At 39.1% G+C, this 20,095-nt stretch overlaps 1 protein-coding gene across 1 annotated transcript in view; it reads left to right on the plus strand.

Annotated features, from left to right (window-relative positions):
* PTPN14 (protein tyrosine phosphatase non-receptor type 14) overlaps positions 1-20,095 on the plus strand; it is a 70,523-nt gene that overhangs the window by 44,444 nt on the left and 5,984 nt on the right. The window contains exons 11-17 of the mRNA XM_003203853.4: positions 2,564-2,642; positions 4,211-5,700; positions 7,842-7,985; positions 8,986-9,204; positions 12,563-12,691; positions 13,677-13,911; positions 15,913-16,076. Of these exons, the coding sequence (XP_003203901.1) occupies positions 2,564-2,642; positions 4,211-5,700; positions 7,842-7,985; positions 8,986-9,204; positions 12,563-12,691; positions 13,677-13,911; positions 15,913-16,076 (2,460 nt within the window). The remainder of the gene's footprint in view (positions 1-2,563; positions 2,643-4,210; positions 5,701-7,841; positions 7,986-8,985; positions 9,205-12,562; positions 12,692-13,676; positions 13,912-15,912; positions 16,077-20,095) is intronic.

The following is a 20,095-nucleotide window of genomic DNA, read 5'->3' on the forward strand; positions in this document are numbered from 1 at the left end:
AAAAAAGCACAAAAAACTTTTTTCCTGAAATCCTGACAAAAAAGAATATATCTGTGGGAATATTCCCCCTCTGGCCTGGTCAGTTCTAAGGATGCTTTTTTGAATCTAATTTAAACATCCAGTATGTCATTATTTCTTACAGTAATTCAGAACCCATGAAGTAAGAGTAGCAACACTGTTGATTCTTTACAGCACTGGTACATAATGAGCAGAAAGCTTATGAGGGCAGGAATGTTTTCTTGATGTCCTCAGGATGTGATAACTGCTAGCAAAAATGTTCCAAAACTAAGACTAAGCAGTACTGATATTAGGATAGTTTTATCTTTGCAGATTTCAGTGCAGACTATTTTTCTGAGTGCATATGCATTGCCATAGCCCATTAGCTCTAAAAGTTGCATTTTGTGTTTCCCAGCCATTTGCAGGAAACCTCTTGTTGCTTTCTTTATCCTTTCATTCTCAGCTTGTTTCTAGGGTGTTTTAATACAGTACACAGTGGTTGTGTATTACGTTCTCTTAAGCACACTTAGAGTATTTTTAGTATCTGCTAGTTTGGCCCCTGAAAGTGGCTATGAAAAAATTAAAGTGAAGAAATGAAATGTGCTCTGTGTTCTTATGCTACAGCCTCAGATATATCACAGAGGGAAAGAGAGAGCCTTCTTCTATTAGATACAGATGAAGGTAATCTATGTGTTAAGAGCAAAACTAAATCCCACTGCTTGATTGGTTTGAAGTGGGCAACAAATTAAAAAATAATAATAATAAAAAAGGAGGATCAAAATTAGGTTTGTCTGTTAAAATTTGAACGGGGCTGCTGACCATTTGTGTTGAACCTTAATGTGTTCATAATTGTTTTGCTAACTTGTTTGAGCCATTCTCTTTGAGGAGAAAAAAAGAAAAAAAGAAAAGAAAGCCCTTCTGGCTGATTTCTGCTCTATATGCACTTTTATATGCCTGCACATTCACTTGTCTTGTGTAGTAATAAATCAGTAGGCATAAATGATAGTTGAAGTGGAATTTTTGGAGTGAGGCTGTACCACTTGACTGAGAATCATGTTTGTTATTTTCACGGTAAGACCCTTCATATGGTTTTGACATCGTGGGGATCCTATTAACTATTATTTTAAGGCCACTTCACACTTTCTTTTCACAGCAAAACTTCCTCCATGTATGTCATATGTTTGTTGTTGTTGTTTTTTAATCCAAGTGATCCATAAGTTGGGTATTGAAGTTCTCCACGACTGAAAGCTTTCAATACTGTTAATACAAAAGAAAATTTAAAAGAAAGAAAGGGAAGAAAAAAAAAAAAAAAGCCCAGACCATATGCATACATGCAGGTAGCTTCAATACTGTCTGGTTGTATAACAAAGTCAACTATCTGATCCAGATCTACAAATTTCCAGTAGAAGTAACTCTCTCCTTCCATGTTTCCTCCACCCACTGTTTTTCCATTTTCTAGGCTTTTAAGCATCTTGATTTGTTCCAGGCTAATCTCTCCTACATGGGTTGTCAGGATTAGTCTCCTTTACCCAAAATGTTCAGTGAGAGTAGAGTTTTATAAAAGTAATTCATCTAGCAGAAATATTTCCTGTTATCTTCCAGCCCTGGCTTAAGAGCCATTTCATATGCAAGAATTCATATGTGCACTCAGTTTCTTTGATTCTCATTCTGTCTCCCCATTTACACAGAAAATGTAAATTTAACCCCTTCCCCATCCCCTCTTCATTGGCAAATTGTTCCTTGGTGTTGATTTTGTGCATGTGCATGCAAAACTAAATCATTTGGTGTTTCTTTTTGGCCTTGGGCATCCACAGAATTCCGTCATAGTTTGAACTACTTACATCAGCTTAGGTGACAATCCCTTATTCTGTTGTTAAGGAATAGAGAAGAGCATCTTCCTTCTCTCCCTTCTCTCCTTGTATATCAAAGTATGCTTTCATAAACTCTGCTCAGCAGCTCCAGACAGGACATTACAGTGCAGGTGGTGAACTGCAATTGCAAAATGTATGAGTTTACTGGTGGACAAAGTAGAATATGGCATCAACTGTGACTTATTTCTCTGTAAATAACCCTGATTTAAAATAACTGATTTAATGCTGAATTCTGGGATCCTTTTCTGTTAAAAAGGCTTTTCTTCATTGAATCCAATATTCAAGTTACCTGCAGTTAGAATCTAAACCCATCTGTGCAGATGCTGCTTGTATAACAGCGTTCTAGGTCCCTGAGTTTGTTCTATCTTCAGCTTTTGACCCGATTAGGTGTTTGGGTGTTGCTTTTTGTTTGTTTTAATTCTTCAAGGACCAGGGCTTTCTGTAAATCTTCTAAGTGAGATGGAAATCTGAATGTTGTTTTCTGAAGCGGTTTGCTATAAATGCATCTAGCTGATCAATTTTGGACTTCCTAACAAAGCTTAAGAATTTACACATGTTGAGCATGCGTGCTTAGCTGGGTAGGAAAGAGCAGTAATTGGTGGGGAGGGCAGAGAATCATTTTTTCTACATTTCATTTGCAAAAACTGTAGCAAACTGAGTTCCTAATCCTTTTCTATATTGTGCTTTTATTTCAGCCTAGACAACATCCATTTATACTGCCTCCTATGCATGTCCAGTGTGGAGATCACTACACTGAAACACATAATTCACAAGGTACTTAGAGCATATGTATTACCTCAAATGGACCTTAATTGTATGTGTATGCAGAGAAACTCCTATTCCTTGTATCTAGATTTCTAGTACTGCTATGATCATATTGGAGCTGCTGCTGAAGGACAGCTAGCAGCTCTTGAAGCTACTACTGCAGTAAGTCTTGTGTTTAAAGTCAAATTTCAATTCTAAAATACTTTTGCATGATTATGTGGACCTTAAACTTGGCATTCCAGTTCAGCAAGCTGAAAAAATAATTTCTAAAGGAAATCTAATGGCTGAACTCAAAGGCAATGCCAGCTGGGGGTGGAGAGAGAAATGGAGTGAAGGAAAATGAAACAGCAAAACATCTTTTGTTGCAGGAGTAGTCAGTGTGCCATGGTGACAAAACTCAGTGTATGTCTGCCTACATTATACTTACATATTGAAGTAGAGTTAACCACTTTTACCCCCGTGATTAACAAATAAATCCTCTAAGAGGTTGCACCAGGTTACTTTGATCAAGGCTGGGAATAAATCAAGAGCCTCTGAACACGTTGAATTTCACACCCTTAATCACACCCATACTGCCTTTTGGAATACATGCAGCCAGGTCTGTTTGGCTACGTTCTCTGCAGTTCCTGAGAACTAGAGTTGAAGTGCTCTCACTGGTAGAGGAACTCTGAGTCATGCCTGATAGTATTCTGAAGTTATGGGTGTGTGACTAGTTTTAAGAAAGAATTTGGTATGTTTTGAAATGAGCCAAAATTTGTCTTAGTAGCCGCTACTATTTTACTATTAAGTACAGTCTCTTGGAGGGGGATATTTTTAATTTTAGATGATTTTTTATTTTTTTTTTAATTCAGTCTTGCTACAAATTTCTTGAAATTATTGAAGAACTGAGTTAGTTTCAGAGGCTTGGGAGAGGCTACTTGTTTCTTACAAGTTTTTTGACATGGACTGTCTTGCAGTACTTATGACATCATCCTTAATGTCTTCATTCCATCTTAAGTAGCCTTTGCTGAACTAATATTTTTAGCACATCTGTAGGTCGGGGCTTTTTTTGTTGTTTTTCCTTTTTTTTTTTTTCCTTCTCCTTGGTCTTAATACCTCTGTACTTCTATTCCTTAAAACTGTTGACTGGTTTGAAAAGGATCTACAGGTTCACAGTCATCCATTACTTTGGGTAACGGAGAGCAGTGTATCAACAAGAACAACAACAACAAAAATAACATTTTCAGGATTAGCATAGATTAGCAGAACCAGATTCCTAAAGTGAAAGTAGCATCAGTGAATCCTTCCAGGGTGCTAAGAGAGATGCTGTTCTTCCTTGCCAGGCAAAAACATTTCTTTTTTTCCCTTTTCATGTCTTCCACAAGCATCTGAACTACAGTATTTTGCTAACTGTTGGGAGTGTTTATGGAAGTCATTTCATCTTAGTTCTATGACTCAAGGATGCTCCCAAGACCAAATGTTCCCTGCAGCTGTACACTAAGCTGTCTCTCTAATCATTGGTGCAGACTGTGTTTGCAGCTTTGATAACAAGTCCTTGTATGTTAAACTTTGAATGTTTTTATCTCTGCTCTACACAGACAGCATTTTTCATGGAAATGAAGAAACTTTCTACTGTAGGTCTCAGACCAGCTTGGACAGGTGTCCAGTGGACTTCAGCTACTTGAATGGTAATGGACCCAATGGGAGCGTATGTAGCGCACACAGCATGAACTCCCTGAATCGCTCACAGAACTTCATCCAGGCATCTCCAATGTCCTCAAATCTGAGCATCCCTGGAAGTGACATCATGAGAGCAGACTATATCCCCAGCCACAGACATAGTGCAATCATAGTCCCGTCTTACCGACCGACTCCAGATTATGAAACTGTCATGAGGCAAATGAAGAGAGGAGTGATCCAGATGGATAGCCAAAGTCAGTCTTTGAGGAATCTCAATATCGGAAACACACATGCTTATAACCAGCCAGAAGACCTAGTTTACAGTCAACCTGAGATTCGAGAGAGGCATCCTTATACAGTTACTTATGGGCCTCAGGGTGGTGGCTATAACAAGCCTGTTACCCCCTCTGACCAAATGAACCCTAACAGTGCTGTGCAAAATAAGACAGCGGCCAGTGCCATATCACACACGGTCAGCACACCAGAACTGGCTAACATGCAGCTGCAGAGCAGCCAGAATTACAATACTGCTCATATGTTAAAGAACTATCTCTTCAGACCCCCGCCTCCGTACCCACGCCCACGTCCTGCCACCAGCACACCTGACCTTGCAAGCCACCGGCACAAGTATGTCAGCGGGAGCAGTCCCGACTTGGTCACACGCAAAGTCCAGCTCTCAGTAAAGACGTTCCAAGAGGACAGCTCGCCAGTCGTCCGTCAGTCGTTGCAGGAGGTCAGCGAACCCCTCCTTGCAGTGAAGCACCATGCGGCTGTGAACAAGCGCCACAGCTTGGAAGTCATCAGCAATATGGTACGTGGTATAGAAGCCATGGCATTAAAAACTTTAAACGCTCCTCTACCACGCAGGAACACCTTGCGGGAGCAGGTGCAGCCAGAAGAGTCGGTTCAGATGGGGCATGAAGTTCAACAGGTTCCTCATTACCATCACAAAAAGACCTTCTCTGATGCCACAATGCTGATACACAGTAGCGAAAGTGAAGAGGAAGAAGAAACCACAAAATCTGTGTCACAGATAAGAGCCCTCCATGAGAACATGAAGTACAGTGCTCAGTTGCAAGCTGCCTTGGCTAGAATACCAAATAAACCTCCTCCAGAATATCCCGGGCCTCGTAAAAGTGTCAGCAACGGAGCCCTGAGGCAGGACCATATTAGTGCTTCTGTGGCCGTAGCCAGAGCCAAGGCCATGAGGCCAGGGCCTTCCAAGGCCATCAGTGTGTCTCGGACAGATCAAGTGGCAATAAATGGGTCCTCACTCGGGCCCTCTATCTCAGAGCCTGACCTCACAAGCGTAAAGGAGAGGGTGAAGAAAGAACCTGTCAAGGAAAGACCTGTGTCTGAAATGTTTTCTATTGAGGACAGCATTATAGAGAGAGAAATCATGATGAGGGTAAGTGTCTTCCTTTGTTGTGGGAGCATCTTGAGAATTGGTAATCATGTAGGTCTGTTTACTGACCTAACAGCTTTTTGGCATGTAAACTATGGGGAACAGGCAGGTGGGAAAACATTGATTTGCTTAAAGCTGACCCAGTGGGTCAGCTACAGTTACATGGATCCGGATTTTTATTTTTTTATTGTACTAACGTATGACAATATTGTACACACATATGACATAGTTATTTTAAACTACGGATTAATTTAGAATAAAAACTGTGTATTTAAAGACTTCCGTGCCACTGGAGGCAATGGGAGAAATGAGGTGCGCTTGCATTTCAGTGACTTGTATTTTGAACTTACTTGTGTGACTTGTGGCTTGAAGTTATGCTCTGGGAAGTACAACTGCAGTCACAGAAAACAAGGTTTTTGTTTTTTGTTTTGGAATTTGGCTCCTAAGCAATTTCTGAAGCAAATTAATGAAGCGTCCAAGCGGGCCACAGAAGGAAAGCGTTTGGAATATGCTTAAATTTACATACTACTGTATATTCAAAGAAATTTAGAAAAATTATTTTAACGCTTCTCATTCATTAGTGATTCTTACACTTATGTAATAGTTAGCAGTTAAACTTGGACCTCTACGTTGTATCATGGAAACTGAGTTTACTCCATACAGCATCTTAACCTTCAAAAATAAAATAGATACCCAAATATAAAACATAATATTTCATGAGTGAATACTGCAGATATGGTGAACAAGAAGTGTAAAGGCTCTTTTGAACTTCTGGGTAAGTAAACAAAAAAACCTGCTGAGATGCAGAAATCAAAAGGAATTTTGGATGTGAATGAAGTGAGCTGCGAGGTTAGAGGTGTTTAAGTGTTCCTTTGACTAATGATGCAGATCAGCCTTTGGTTAAAATGTGTTTTAGTGGTTAATTTTTTTTTTATTATTTTATTTTTGGTAAGTTAGTATTAGTTGTCCTTAGCATTTAGACTTTTAAGGTTGTTTCTAGCCTAGTTCAGGTGTCTTAATGCATGTAAATGTTCCCTTATTGTAGGAAGCCTATACTACACTAAAGATGGTTTGAAAAACTTAATCTTCCAAACACAGGCTTTAGCTTGTAAAGAGTCGTAAAAAGAAAAATAAAAAAGGAGAAAGACTTGCATTTTCCTCTTTCCTGAGAGTCTAATAAGAAAAGAAAGCACAGAGTTTTTGGATTTTTGTTTTGCCTTTTTTTTTTTACTCAGTGTTCTGGAGGAAAGCACTGGTGGTGAAAAAGCTCACAGGCTTTTGAAAAAACATGCTGTGTCTGAGGGTCTTCAGGTTCAGTATTATATTTCCAGGAGCTGAACTTGGCCCGTGTGGTGACCACAGCTTTTGTATGCATGCTGAGAACCAGGCTTCCCTAGTGCTCATCTCTTCATCCAAATCTGAGAGAAAGAACTATGACAGGAACAGAGTAAAATATTTGTAATTTTGCTCATTCTGGAGATTGTCTGTCTCCTTTCTCAGTCTCCCAGAGGCATTAGGAAGTCAGCAGGATGAGCTGAAAATTTGTACTCGGGTTTGCCATATTGCAGCATAATACAAAGCATGAATATGAGAAACAGTACCCCTCCCCACCTCAATTTTTAGTGCAAAGTACATCATGGGTACTACTTGAACCACCACGATAACCGAGTGCATCAAAGGACTTCATTTTAAGTATTAACACAGGATAGTTTTTTCTTCTCTGTAATACGTTTCTATGTCGGAATAGATTGAAATTATTGCTTTTTAAAAGATGCCCCAGGTGTCTTGGCTGCAGTAGAGCTACTTTAAATGTACTGGGTGATGTCTTTTGTGTCCTATGTTCAGAGCAGTATTTGCAGAAAAATGCTCAAGATTGTATTTGTATGTCTTCTGATGGCACGTAAACTGTATTATAAACTGTGATTGCTTCTTTGAAATTAAAATTCTGTGCTCGTGTAGGAGCAGGCCTTTGAGGAATAACAGGAAGAATAGAGGTTGTATTTGAATTTACGATGCTAATGGTGATCATCTGCATTCCTTGGCCAGAAAGTTGCAGATTTTGGAGATTAAAAAAACATTCCAGCATTTTACTGGCATTATAAATAATCACACAGAGATGAAAACGTGCCTTTTCTTGCCAAAAGAATCTAGAAAAGCAGAAGATGGCAGGCCTGGAGGCCCAGAAGAGGCCCTTGATGTTGGCAGCACTGAATGGACTTTCGGTTGCTAGGGTTCCTGTGCCGGAGGACAGCCAGGATGAAGTAGCCAAGGTGCCAATGGATGAGAGGGTAAGATGCAGGCTTATGAAATGTTGTTCATTTCCTTTGTTCCCAGCAGTAAGAAGTTTCTAAAATATTAACATTTGATTTAGCACATGAAACAATTTCTCATAACCATTTTCAGAGTCATTAATGTCAAAGGTCTGCAATTAACACTTGCACATCTTCTGATGCTAAGTGTTTTAAATCTCTTCAGTGTTCATAGAAGTCAGTGAAAGCTGGGGCTGTTCACCATTTCACATCTGTCAGCATCACATAGCATTAAGCTGTAAATTCAGTCTTGCACTTTTTTTTGCTTGATCAGGGAGTACTTAAAATTATCATCCTTAGAATGTTTCATGTTCTGATACAACTAACAAATTCAGATAATGTCTGTGTGGATGACTGTGAACCTGTCTAGGTGAACTGAAGAAAAAAAGTTGTCTGTCTCCTAATGTTTGCACATCTGGGTATGCACATGTATCCGGAACTTCAGAAATTAAAAACAGTTTCTGCTGTTAAGTTTTGACAGATATTTTGAAAGAATATTTCTGGCTTTTTGAGCAGAATTTTCCAGCCTTATCTTGTCTGTTATGCATATGACAGAACTCAGCCTCAATTTGCATGTATGTGAGGTTTTGTTCAATCACAGAAACTGCATACATGCAAGTTGTACAGTGTTTTGAAACTGACTTATTACTTCATGTCTTTTGGTGTGATCTTCTTCATAAAAGATAAATTTTAAATATTTTTACAAATATCTATTGTGGAGAAATTACATACAAATTCATACTGAATCCGTATTGTGTTTTTCCTTTGTATGGCTATCCATCTTAAAAATAGCAAATGTAAAATTTATTCGTTTCATTCGGTAGAAATAAGAAAGTCATGTTTCCTCAGATAACTGTGACCAAAAAGAGAAGAGACAGAGAGAATATTATGGTTATATGTTGAAATCCAAAGAATTGATGGATTGGGCATTCTCTCAAGAAGAGTTAATCAATTGGTGTTATTTTCTGTTAAATCCAAGTGCAAAATCTTGAAGAGGAAGTTGGAAGAGGGGATGGTGTTTACAGAATATGAGCAGATTCCAAAGAAAAAGGCAGATGGGATCTTCACCACTGCTGTCTTGCCTGAGAACACTGAGCGCAATCGCATCAGGGAAGTTGTTCCTTATGAGGAAAACCGAGTGGAACTGGTGCCGACCAAAGAAAATAGCACAGGCTATATCAATGCTTCACATATAAAGGTAAAAGCTTTCTTGGACTTTGTATTGCAAATGAAGGTATGTTAGAATTTTGTTTGCATTTCTGGATGTACAGTAGTATTTTCTGTAATTTGGGAACTTAAAAAAGGTAACTTAAAACTGGGTGCATCATTGTATGCTTGCATCAGCATAGGCACCTCTAAAGTCCCATGTCAATTAACATGCATGAGTTGATTTATTTTCTAGGGACTTGGAATTCATTTTAGAGAAGAATTCTTACTTTTTTTTACGTGTGTCTCTGCCAACTTGGTCTCTGATGGCTAATGTAGAAAGAGATGCTACATTCCTTAAACCTCATGAACATGAGTTAAGTCTTCCCTAATACTTACAATGTCCAAAGAAAACGTGCTGTTATGAGTAATAGGTGTATGGATGTTTGTGTAAATATTTCAGGGTGTTCACATAAATACTGCAGTATTTGGTATCTGGCAATGAAATCTCTATATTTCTGCTTGGTTACTGCATTAGACTTCAGTGTTTCAAAATAAGGTTTTATCAAGATAGCCAGATTTCTTCTAGTTAATTGAATGTAGAAGTAACTTAAGATATGACATGACTCTGTTACTCTATGAATATGGCCAATTGTAACAGTTTTAACTATCTTGCAGTGGCTGCAGATGCTTGCTTTTCTTTAAATTTCCAGTAACAATTCACAAAGTTCCTTGCTGGTTTTTGCTCTATCCTGGGAGAAGTAACACCTTTCCTTCAGCTGATAAATACTCTTGTTGTCAGAGAGGGCTCTCTGCTTTTTATCATTGTCAGAATCCAAATTAAAAATAAATTAATAATAAACAAAACATCCTGTTAAATTTATATTTTACTGGAGTAAAAGCCTTTTAAAATTTAAAGAGAATAGCTGGCCTCTTTGGTTCTAGTTTACAGTACTAAATCCTGTTGAATCAAAACAATTTCTGAACCAGAATCCTGGCTGGCTATCATTTCTCTACCATAGCCTGGTAGGTAGCAGATACTGAGTTTTTGCATAATCTGGGATTGGTATGATGATGGATTTCAGAGCCCATAATGTTTCATCTACTTTGTGGGAGGATAAAAAACCTGAGATTCCTAGCATAAATTATTCCCACAAGCCTGTACTAGCCTGAAAAGAATTTTTCTTGGCCAGTTTTGAGTCCACATTTCACCTTGAGTGTCAATGTTGGATGTGTACTCATTTCACATGCACAGAGCAACCAGGAACACGCACAAATAGTTCAGCGCATGACAGCAGTCCTTGCCAGTGTTTTTCTCTTGCACTCCAAGTGGCGCTTACTGAAGCCAAGCAGATGTTCTTTTGCTAAGAAGGTGAAATTGCATCTGCAAAATTTACCTCAGTGTCGCAGTGTGTTTGCAGCCCAGTGTTCAATTTTTAATATCCTGCAGTCAGGGCATTAGAATGCAGTAAACATTCCAGGCATCACATTCCCTTCAGACTATTTATGGGTCTTTCACATCATGTGCCAGGAGGCTGGATATTTGGACCAGAAGTCAGCAGACAAACTCCTATATCATCCTGATAAGATCCATGCCCGGAGGATTCCAGCTCACATCACACGACCTGTGAGCTGTACAGTTTTTCAGTATTTCTCTGCTTATTTACCACTGACCTTTGCAGTTAAGACTCGAAGATCATCACCTACACCTGAGGTGCATATCATAATTAAATTAATGGATTAAGTTCTTAAGACCACTTGATCTGACTGTGTGGGTCAGGCCAGCATTAACTGGAAAAGCTGGAAATACCATACCACGTATGACTGTGAACCAATATGGCAGTGCAGGATGCACATTGATGCTGTAGTGATTTTATTTACATCCTGTGCAAGAGCTTGAAGAGCTTACTTGCACTGGGCTTGTAGTGTTTAACCCTCCGTCCCAGAGAAGAATGATGCATAGTATGAAATGGGAGAACTAAGTGTACAGGATTGAAAACTGCTTTCAGTGTAGTGAGAGATTTGTTACCATACAAACACTGTGCTAGCTATAGGTGCAAACACCCAAGGAACTCAGCTTCAAGAACAGCTATTTGAATAACAATTTTGATTCTCTTTCTGAAAAGGTATTCGAGTAGTATATGCTTCAACCTGTCAGAATGATCGACCTCTCCCTCTCTCTGCTGGTGGTGCTCTCCACCAGCACCTTGGTGGACATCTATGGATGTGTCAACACTTTTGTTATATATCTCCTTCTCGGGGATTTATAACTTCGTTGTTAGAAGTGGCTCTGGACTGACATACAATTAGAAGTTCTTAGTCTGCAAAGGAAAAATGTTTTAGCTTTTCAAACTAATTAGTTCATCTGTTTTGAGTTTTTTGGGGTTTTTGTTGTTGTTTTTTTTTTTACTGTTCTTTTTACTTTTGATACTTAGTAGGTGTAAGAGTGGTTTGGTTGTTTTCACCGTTGGTTAAAAAAACAGTTTGTGTAAGTTTTCCCGATGTGTGTATATAGCAAATAATCGGTCATAACACATAAAAGTGATTTATGTGCTTCAAAAATGATTTCATTGCATGTTGTCATGCATATAAATATTTCCATAAGATTTTAATCCAGTTATGTATTGGGGAAATAGGCTTACATGACTCCAGCTGGATTTACTATATAAGTAGATGGCAGTTTCTAAACTGGAAAAACTTGAGGTAAGTGAGGAATGGAAATATAAAATGAAGCCTGTCTCGATTTCACCTCTAGCTGGACCTGTCTGACTGTTTTGTTGTGTGTGTGGGCATAACTGCAGCGTTTTTGGCCACATCTTCAACAGGGATCACTGTAGTAAGAGTCTGTTTAAGAAACTGTTTTTTGCTTGAGTGGAAAATAGTTGAGGGAGACCCTGAGCAGTGGAGGTCTTTAGCTGCCCTAGTGCAAAATATTATTTCCATTCAGGTTTTCTATATTACTGTGAGTTCATTTCCAGCAATGTAATGTCTTTTAAATGTATGCAGATACTTCCTGGTGCTCAGTTCTTTTTCATCATGGGTTTGTCACAAAGCCCAGGGAAGTCAGTCAGCTGCTTATTTGTATTTAAGCCATCTCTGAAACAAGGCCTCAAAATACTTTCATCTGAATAATCCAGATGCAATGGCAAGAAGAATGGATGACATTTTGCTGAAAGCTTTATGTTTATGAGCATCAAGAAAGGACGTGGAAACACAAAAGATTGTGTTTTGTCAGATTTGCTCTTATCAAAAGGATGGTTCGTGTTCAGAATTCTGAAAAACAGTGGAAGAAGAAAGAAGCAAAGGTTTCGTTATGGTCTCTTTTGTTTAAAGGGCAGATCTGGCACAAATGCTGCTGAGAACTTGGGCGCTGACTGTTTTTTGCTTTCTTTCTTTTTTCTTCATCCCAGGTTACTGTAGGTGGAGAGGAGTGGCACTACATTGCTACCCAAGGACCTCTGCCACACACGTGCCATGACTTCTGGCAGATGGTATGGGAACAGGGGGTGAATGTTATAGCCATGGTCACAGCTGAAGAGGTATGTAAAATCATAGAACATGGATCTTTCTGATGTGAGTCAATCTCCCATTATCATGGCTTCCCATTCCATTAACCTGTTTTTCCATCAAGAGTCCTTTTTCCTCTTACTCTCTTTGAACATATGCCTGGACTGCTCTAGTACTGTATTTTGTAACTTTCTGATATTTGTTTTGGCAAGTACTAAAGTGAAGCAAGCAGAATACCCGTTTTTCCCTGCTTCACTCCAGTTTGGCCAAATAAAACAAAGATGTTTCCATTGGAATGTGAGAATGCTAAACTGCTCCTGGTTAAAACGACACAGGCTTCCACCCTGTCCAAGGCCAGATCTGCATACCACCACTCTTATCAGCTGAAAAGACACTAGAAGCTGTTGTTTCCGTACAAGTGTCCACGTAAAAAAAAATAAAAAAAAAAAAAAAAAAAAAAAAACCTTTTATTCTTATGCCAAGCAAAACAGTTATTTCTATTGTAATCCAAGAACTATGTGCTACGTTATAAAAACTGGCACACTTTGCTAACTAACACTGCATTCAACTTTATGCCTGATTGCCTTTAACAAACAGAGGGAGTGCCATACCACATCAAGTCACTGTCCAGTTCCCAAGGCTGATGAAAACAGATACTTAGAAGTTGCCGTAGAGAATCCCTTTCTATTGAAAGGAAAGACTTGCCTAGGAGGAGAAAATTTCCTGAGATGTTGTAGACAATAGCTGGCTTTTGCTCCAAGGCAAGTTTGTTCTTCAAACATTTCTAATGTGTCTGCTCTACCTATGTAAACATTTTCTGATTCCTGTTCTTTTACATTCAGATATAGCACACAACTGAGAATTTTAATGGATACTTTATTTATGGGGTGCTCCCTGCTATTCTGGTAGTTCAGAATATGAAAACTTAGCTTATCTGCAGAATTCTATTCTCTCTGTTTGCAGCAACTAACTACTGTTGTTTTTCTTTGTGTGTGTGTGTGTCTGTGTGATATTAAGGAGGGAGGAAGAAGTAAGAGTCATCGTTATTGGCCTAAACTGGGCTCTAAGCACAGCTCAGCCACTTATGGGAAGTTCAAGGTGACAACCAAGTTCCGCACAGACTCCGGCTGCTATGCAACCACTGGTCTGAAGGTCAAGCATCTTCTCTCTGGAGATGAGAAGACAGTATGGCATTTGCAGTATACTGATTGGCCAGACCATGGATGTCCAGATGAAGTTCAAGGCTTTTTATGTAAGAATTCTTGAACTTGCATGACAAAGACATCAAACAAAGGTTATTCACACTGGATTCAGTTTCACTGCCCCTGGTCAGAGCTGTAATTGACTTTAAATGTTTACTACTGTGGTGTAGAGATGCCTCAACTAGGTTAGATTTTTCTGTGATTTGGTGAAAGAAGTAGGATTCAAGAGGTAGGACCTACAGTGAGGGTCTCGTTCTGGAAAAATGTAACAGGAGGAAAAATCAGAGGCAACAGTAGTGCTAAAGACTGATAATTTAAAATAAAAGGACATCCCAGCTGGCTGATCTGTCAGCGTAAATTGCTGCCACTGCCTAGCTCTAATGAGTGTATGAGACATTAGGCTGCATGGAAATGTGATTAGAAAAGTCTGGGTGAGAGAGGCTCAGATGTTTGTGAAATACAGCACAGTTCCTCCAGTTCTGTAGGAGGCCCTGATTGCTGACAGCCAGTATTTGGTAGTCCAGAGGTGCTGGACTTGCTTCAGAAGAGCAAAAAGCTCTATTACAAATGCAGTTAGTCTGCAGACACTGCCACTCTTCTACTCACACTATGCAGAGTCTTCACAATTAAATACAGTCTGAGTTCATGCATTCCTGACAAATGTAGACACTGTATTCATCTGTAATGAATTTATAAGATTTTGTACTTCTTACCAGTAGTAAACACAATTACAGTACGTAATAAGAATTCAACCATAATGCAACTAAAACCACTTCTCTGGCGCTACAATGAAATGTGATGCAGAGATTTTTAAGTTATCACTCAAGAAGTATATATACAGTGTACTAGCTCCACAGCCTCTGCAGCATGGCCTTGTTGAAGCTAAGCCCTTTGTCAGCAAGGCTCATGAGTTGTACTTTGGTCTTGACACAGCTACAGTACTTTAGTGATCTTCTCTCCATTGCGTGGTGTAGGTTTGGTGTAAATAACACCTTATTTTCCAGTTCTGTTGCCAGGGCAGAATCATAGAAAAACCATTCTGGCTTTGACAAAGGAGAGTCATGGGGTCTGGCTTTAAGGCAGACATACTGAGTTTGCTCTCATTGCCCAATTCCTGGTTTGTTTTGTACTGTGCTCCTCCTGCCAGCCCCTGTAGCTGTGGTTGGGCATGGCAGTAATTGGAAACGGATTGTTCCTGTTTCCTTTGTCCCATTGTTTGCCACTACATACAGTCCCATTTCATGTTGTGCTTTAAAATGCAGCTTTTCTGATTCTGGTAAGCCTCCAGCCACAGCCTGCCTGTCTGTATTGAAAGGACAGCTTGGGCTGCAAAGCTGTGATGCCAAGAGTTGGGGCAGGAAAACTGGCTCAAGACTCAGTATCTGACTTCCTGCTATGAGTGATGGGAAGTTAAGTGTGTAAGATCTTGAGTTATAGTGTATAGTGTGTTCATCCAGTCAAGTGAGCTTCCAATATGTTAAGATGGTGTAGCTTGACAGTAGAATGCTTTTAAAAATGCTAGGACAGCTGCACCAACTGTTCTTGATTCGTGCACTTTCTAGAAATGACTGGGGAAAAAGACAGCTCTTAAAAGAGCTCATAACTGTTGAGAAACAACCCCTAGGCAGAGAGGTGAGTGAGACTCAGCCTTGCTAAGAAGGGAGGGTGGCAAAAAGGGCAGATGGTTGCCCACATTCCATCTGATACTTGCTTTGACAGGGAGTAGTTTCAAGGGTTTCGATCCCAGCCTGTTAATAGCAGAAATTGCTGTAAGTAATATCTAGTATCATATGCTTAAGGGACCTGGAGATTTGCAGAGGGGAAAATGGAATTTAATTTTTAAAAGGCACAATTTAATGTAAAGGAGCAGATTCCTAAATAATAATTGACAACCAGCTGACACTTGCTGGATTTGGAATTGTTCAGTACACACTGGCCAAAAAATGTATGTTGTAAAAAATATAAATTCTTTTTGACAAAGAATTATTATTATTTTTTAATTTCAACTTCTAGACATGTAGATGTTTATAACTTTGTGTTTTACACTGCAGCTTACTTGGAGGAAATACAGTCAGTACGTCGCCACACCAACAGCGTGCTGGACAGCAGCAACAACTGCAACCCTCCTATCGTGGTTCACTGCAGTGCAGGGGTAGGAAGGACTGGAGTGGTTATCCTAACAGAGCTGATGATTGGGTGCTTGGAGCATAATGAAGTAAGTAAGCTTTTATCTCAGGGCAAACCCTGAGCTCATTCCTTGACTAACCAGCTACATTTCTGAGGTTAAGACTAAAAGGCGGTAAAATGCTTCTGTTTTATTACCTTTGTGAAATAGGGGCATTAAACATGATAGGAAGAGATTTCCCAGAGCAGAAACTACTTATTGTAGTTTGCTGTTGGGTTGATCTCATGTGTTTTCATGAACGTTATTTTAACACATTCAAAATTAAGCCTTTTTTTCTGTCTTTTAAGAATTTACTGTAATTTGTACCTCTTTTAATTAACAATTTAGAGACAGCATGTTCACAAGGGCACACTGGACAGAGAGTCTAAAGAATAATGTCAGTTTCCATGTGCTTCTAAGTAGCATTAACTGCTCGCTAAACTCACACTTCAGACTTTTCCATCTCTTGTATTTCCTCTAATCTCATCTGGAACTAAACTTGGCTGTGTTGTAAGAAAAGCTGTGTGTATGCTGGGGAATGGATGTTTAAGACTAGCAGCTAATATTACAAAACTAGTAATGTAGTCTGGAGCAACGATAAGAATAAGAGCCCCAGGGGAATAACCGTGTGTAGGTACTTGCTTTTCACCTGTACTATGTTGATGGAGACATGTCCAGAAAAAACATCACATCTTGAATAACAACACAGTTGTTAATGCCACAGAGTTTCAACATATGCAAAACAGCTATTTAAACAGGGGATTTCTATTGCCAAAGGAACTGCTCAAAGACAAAACCTCTTATAGACATGAGAATACAGTAAGAGTGTCACATTGGCGCACATCAGCTGCCCCTCCCAGTAATGTACCTGAAATGCTCACCCACACTTTGTGCCCATACAGCTACAGGTTTGAACCTTTCTGTGCGTGGTTATAGGTGAAGTGCAGTTTCCTCATTCAAAAATGTGAGTCCTAGAGGAGACAAGTTGGTACTTCATCACTAGTTTTGAAAAGTTGCACTTTCCTTTTCACTATTTTAAAAAAAGTGATGCAAGAAGTTGTGTTCTTCTCTATCCTCTTTTGCCTTCCAGCAGTTCATTGTTCTATAATTACAAGATCACTTAGGGATCATGGGCTTATTTTGGTCATGAGTGACTGAATAGCAAGTGAAGATAAAGCAGGCACCTTGACTTCTAAGCATGTGGATGAGCCTTGACATTCAAAAGAATTCCCATCAACTTCAGTAGGAGCAGGTGGTAATGCTCAGTAATAAAGGATTTCTCTGATGTCTCTTAAAGCATGCATCTTGATTAACAGTGGAAATCATTAATATTAAAGACAATTTTCTTAAGGCTTTTGTTGCTCTAAATTGTAGTAAGTTAATATTTTTTGTTTGTTAAAACCTAATTAAAAAAAAAGATTAAAAACAGTACTTATTAGTTAAGCAGAGCATTTTCAGCTTGTGACAGATACTGCATTCTGTACAAAGAGGGTTTCATTTCATGCAGGAATCATAGTGGTTTATTTTGAAATAGGATTAATTGTTTGCGTTTCTGAAATAAAATAGGTTGTTTCTTAAAAAGTTTTAATTTTTAGTCTTAGGAATTGGTTGATTTCTTCAGAAGTGTCATTATAAGTAGATGTTCTGATGTTAGGAAAAAAGGGGTTGAAAATGCTAATAAAGACCATCCTGGGAAATCTGCAGCAATGCTGGAAATTTTGCTTGATTTTAAGTTTTCAGGTTTAGTTGAGAATGCATTTTGAATCAGTTGCTGTACAGCTTCACTGCAACTTGCAGGCACTTGCTGCTTGAGTCTAAAGCTGTGTATCCCATTGCAGGGATATATTTTCAGTAGACTGCCATACAGTAAGAAATGTGCTAAGTCACATCAGTAAGTCCTTACTGCTGTAGTCACTGGAACATGAACTCACGATCATAGGTTCAATGCATCTTCATAGGGGAGATCTTTAGTTTGGGAGTCAGAAATCGAGTAACTTTTTTTTTTTTTCTTTTTGCAAAAGACACCTTAGCAAAGCACTACGTGACTTTTGTTGAAGGTGTATTGAAGCTTCTGCTTACCTGGAGTAAAAAAATGACAACAGGGAGTGAAGTCAAATAGGTAGGATGGGCTTTTCTTTCCTGAGATAAATGAAAGTATTGTGTGATACACGGAGATGCGCAGAGTCACTGAGGCCAAGTACAAGTGAGTGAACTGCCATGCACCAAACCACTAAGATAAACGTGGCTGTGCAGGTTGAAGCTGGCCCGCATTTTGTTGTAGTGATTCAGGGGCGATTGAGTTCCGCGTGACTTTGCTCAGCAAGGACCAAATGGCTTTTGTAAGCACTCGGTTCCACAGGAAGACTTTCTCCAAGTTAGCCAAGTTAACTGAAAAGAGCTTATGTTTTCCTTATTACCCACCAAAGATAATATAACATTACTCATCCCAGCGTACAGATCTTTACGCTTGTTGACTCTCTAGAATTGTCCTGTAACAGCTTGTTTGGGGATGTGGCAGAATAGCTAGCCTTGTTTTCAGAAAGCAGTGGTATATGGGTTGGAACTCGTTTACACAGAATGGAGATTCTGAGCTTTATACAAGCAGACAGAAATGGATATGTAGTGTGATTATTATTTAAAACTTTCCAGAAAATTTCCACTGTGCGTGCATGCTCAGTTGGGCCCTCAGTAACTAGCAGAAATCTTAATTTCTCTGTTCTTTTGTTCAGGCATTGTAATTGAAATACTTCTCATTGCAGCCAAAAAATTTGTCAACTTCTTTTGTGTATTTTGGGAATGGCAACTGACATTACAAAGAGCGCTTGTGTTGCCTGATAAGGTTTTATATCTTGCAGTACTTAAGAACTTCCCTCAACAGGAGCACGTACCCTTGTGCTTATATTTACTGCTGCAATAGAAAACAGAAAATCCCTCATCCTGGGATATACTACATAGACTTTCTTTGAATTTGAGCCTCAGGCTCAGCTTCATGGCTCAGTTTCATGGCTCAGTGACTTTTGAATGGTTCCTTGTGTACTTGTTTTAATAGCTGAAACATGGTAACATCATAGCTCTTTTTCTTTCTAAATTCTGGAGATATGATGGTAATGCCAAGTGAATTTTCCAGCAAATCATAATGTTTTACTTCAGAAAAATCCCTGCTTCACACAGCTCATTCGTTTTCTGAATCAGACCGTTACAGAATGCACGTGCATTCATGTGCTCATTAGGATTAGAGGCATACTCTTACACTGGATCTTCCAATCTGTCCCCACTTACTGTACTTTAGCTCCTTTTGCAGAGCATTTTCAGGGCACACAAATGAATTTCATTTGGCTGAAACAAAGCTGGAAGATGCCTTTTTGTAAGTCATCTAATGTTTTCCAGCTGTTAATGGACATTGAATACATGGCAACAGACAAACACTAGCCTGATGTCTGCAAAATGAATATGGTGTATTTGGGGTCTTCAGGGCCAACTGTTTCACTTTATGGACTGATGTCTTACGGTGTCATGCAGTAGCACAGACTTAGCTGTGGGAGGTGAGCTGTCAGGGTTCTTGGATCTTTTGGTGACAGTCATTTTCCTTCTTGTAGTGGAAAGATCAGTATATTTGCCTGCACTTCAATTTTGTTTGAGGAACTTTTATTCTTCAAATCATATACCTGCTTTCATTTGAAAACTCTCTCAGATCTTCCCTCAGTGAAGGTACTTGAGCATGGATCAGAGCAGTAGGCACTGAGTGGTGGAATTGAACTGGACTATACCATATTAGCTGTTCCGATTTTGTGTTAGACCTTACTGATATATCTAGGTCTTACCCTGAGGTAATACAATACGTTTTCCTGAGTTGAAAATAGCTATATTGAATTAGAAACTTTCAAAGAGAAGAAACCCTTTATTTTATGTTCAATTGATGAGAGGTAATAAGTGATACACCATTGGAGGATGAGAGTATGTGGTCATCTGCAAGTTTAGATTGGTCCAGAACTTCACATAAGCTTTAGCTGGGGAAGCACCAAATGCACAGTAACCTTTTGTGCTAATGATTTAATCCTTAAATTATTCAA

The sequence above is a fragment of the Meleagris gallopavo genome, chromosome 2 (assembly GCF_000146605.3).
Source record: "Meleagris gallopavo isolate NT-WF06-2002-E0010 breed Aviagen turkey brand Nicholas breeding stock chromosome 2, Turkey_5.1, whole genome shotgun sequence".
NCBI lineage: Eukaryota > Metazoa > Chordata > Aves > Galliformes > Phasianidae > Meleagris > Meleagris gallopavo.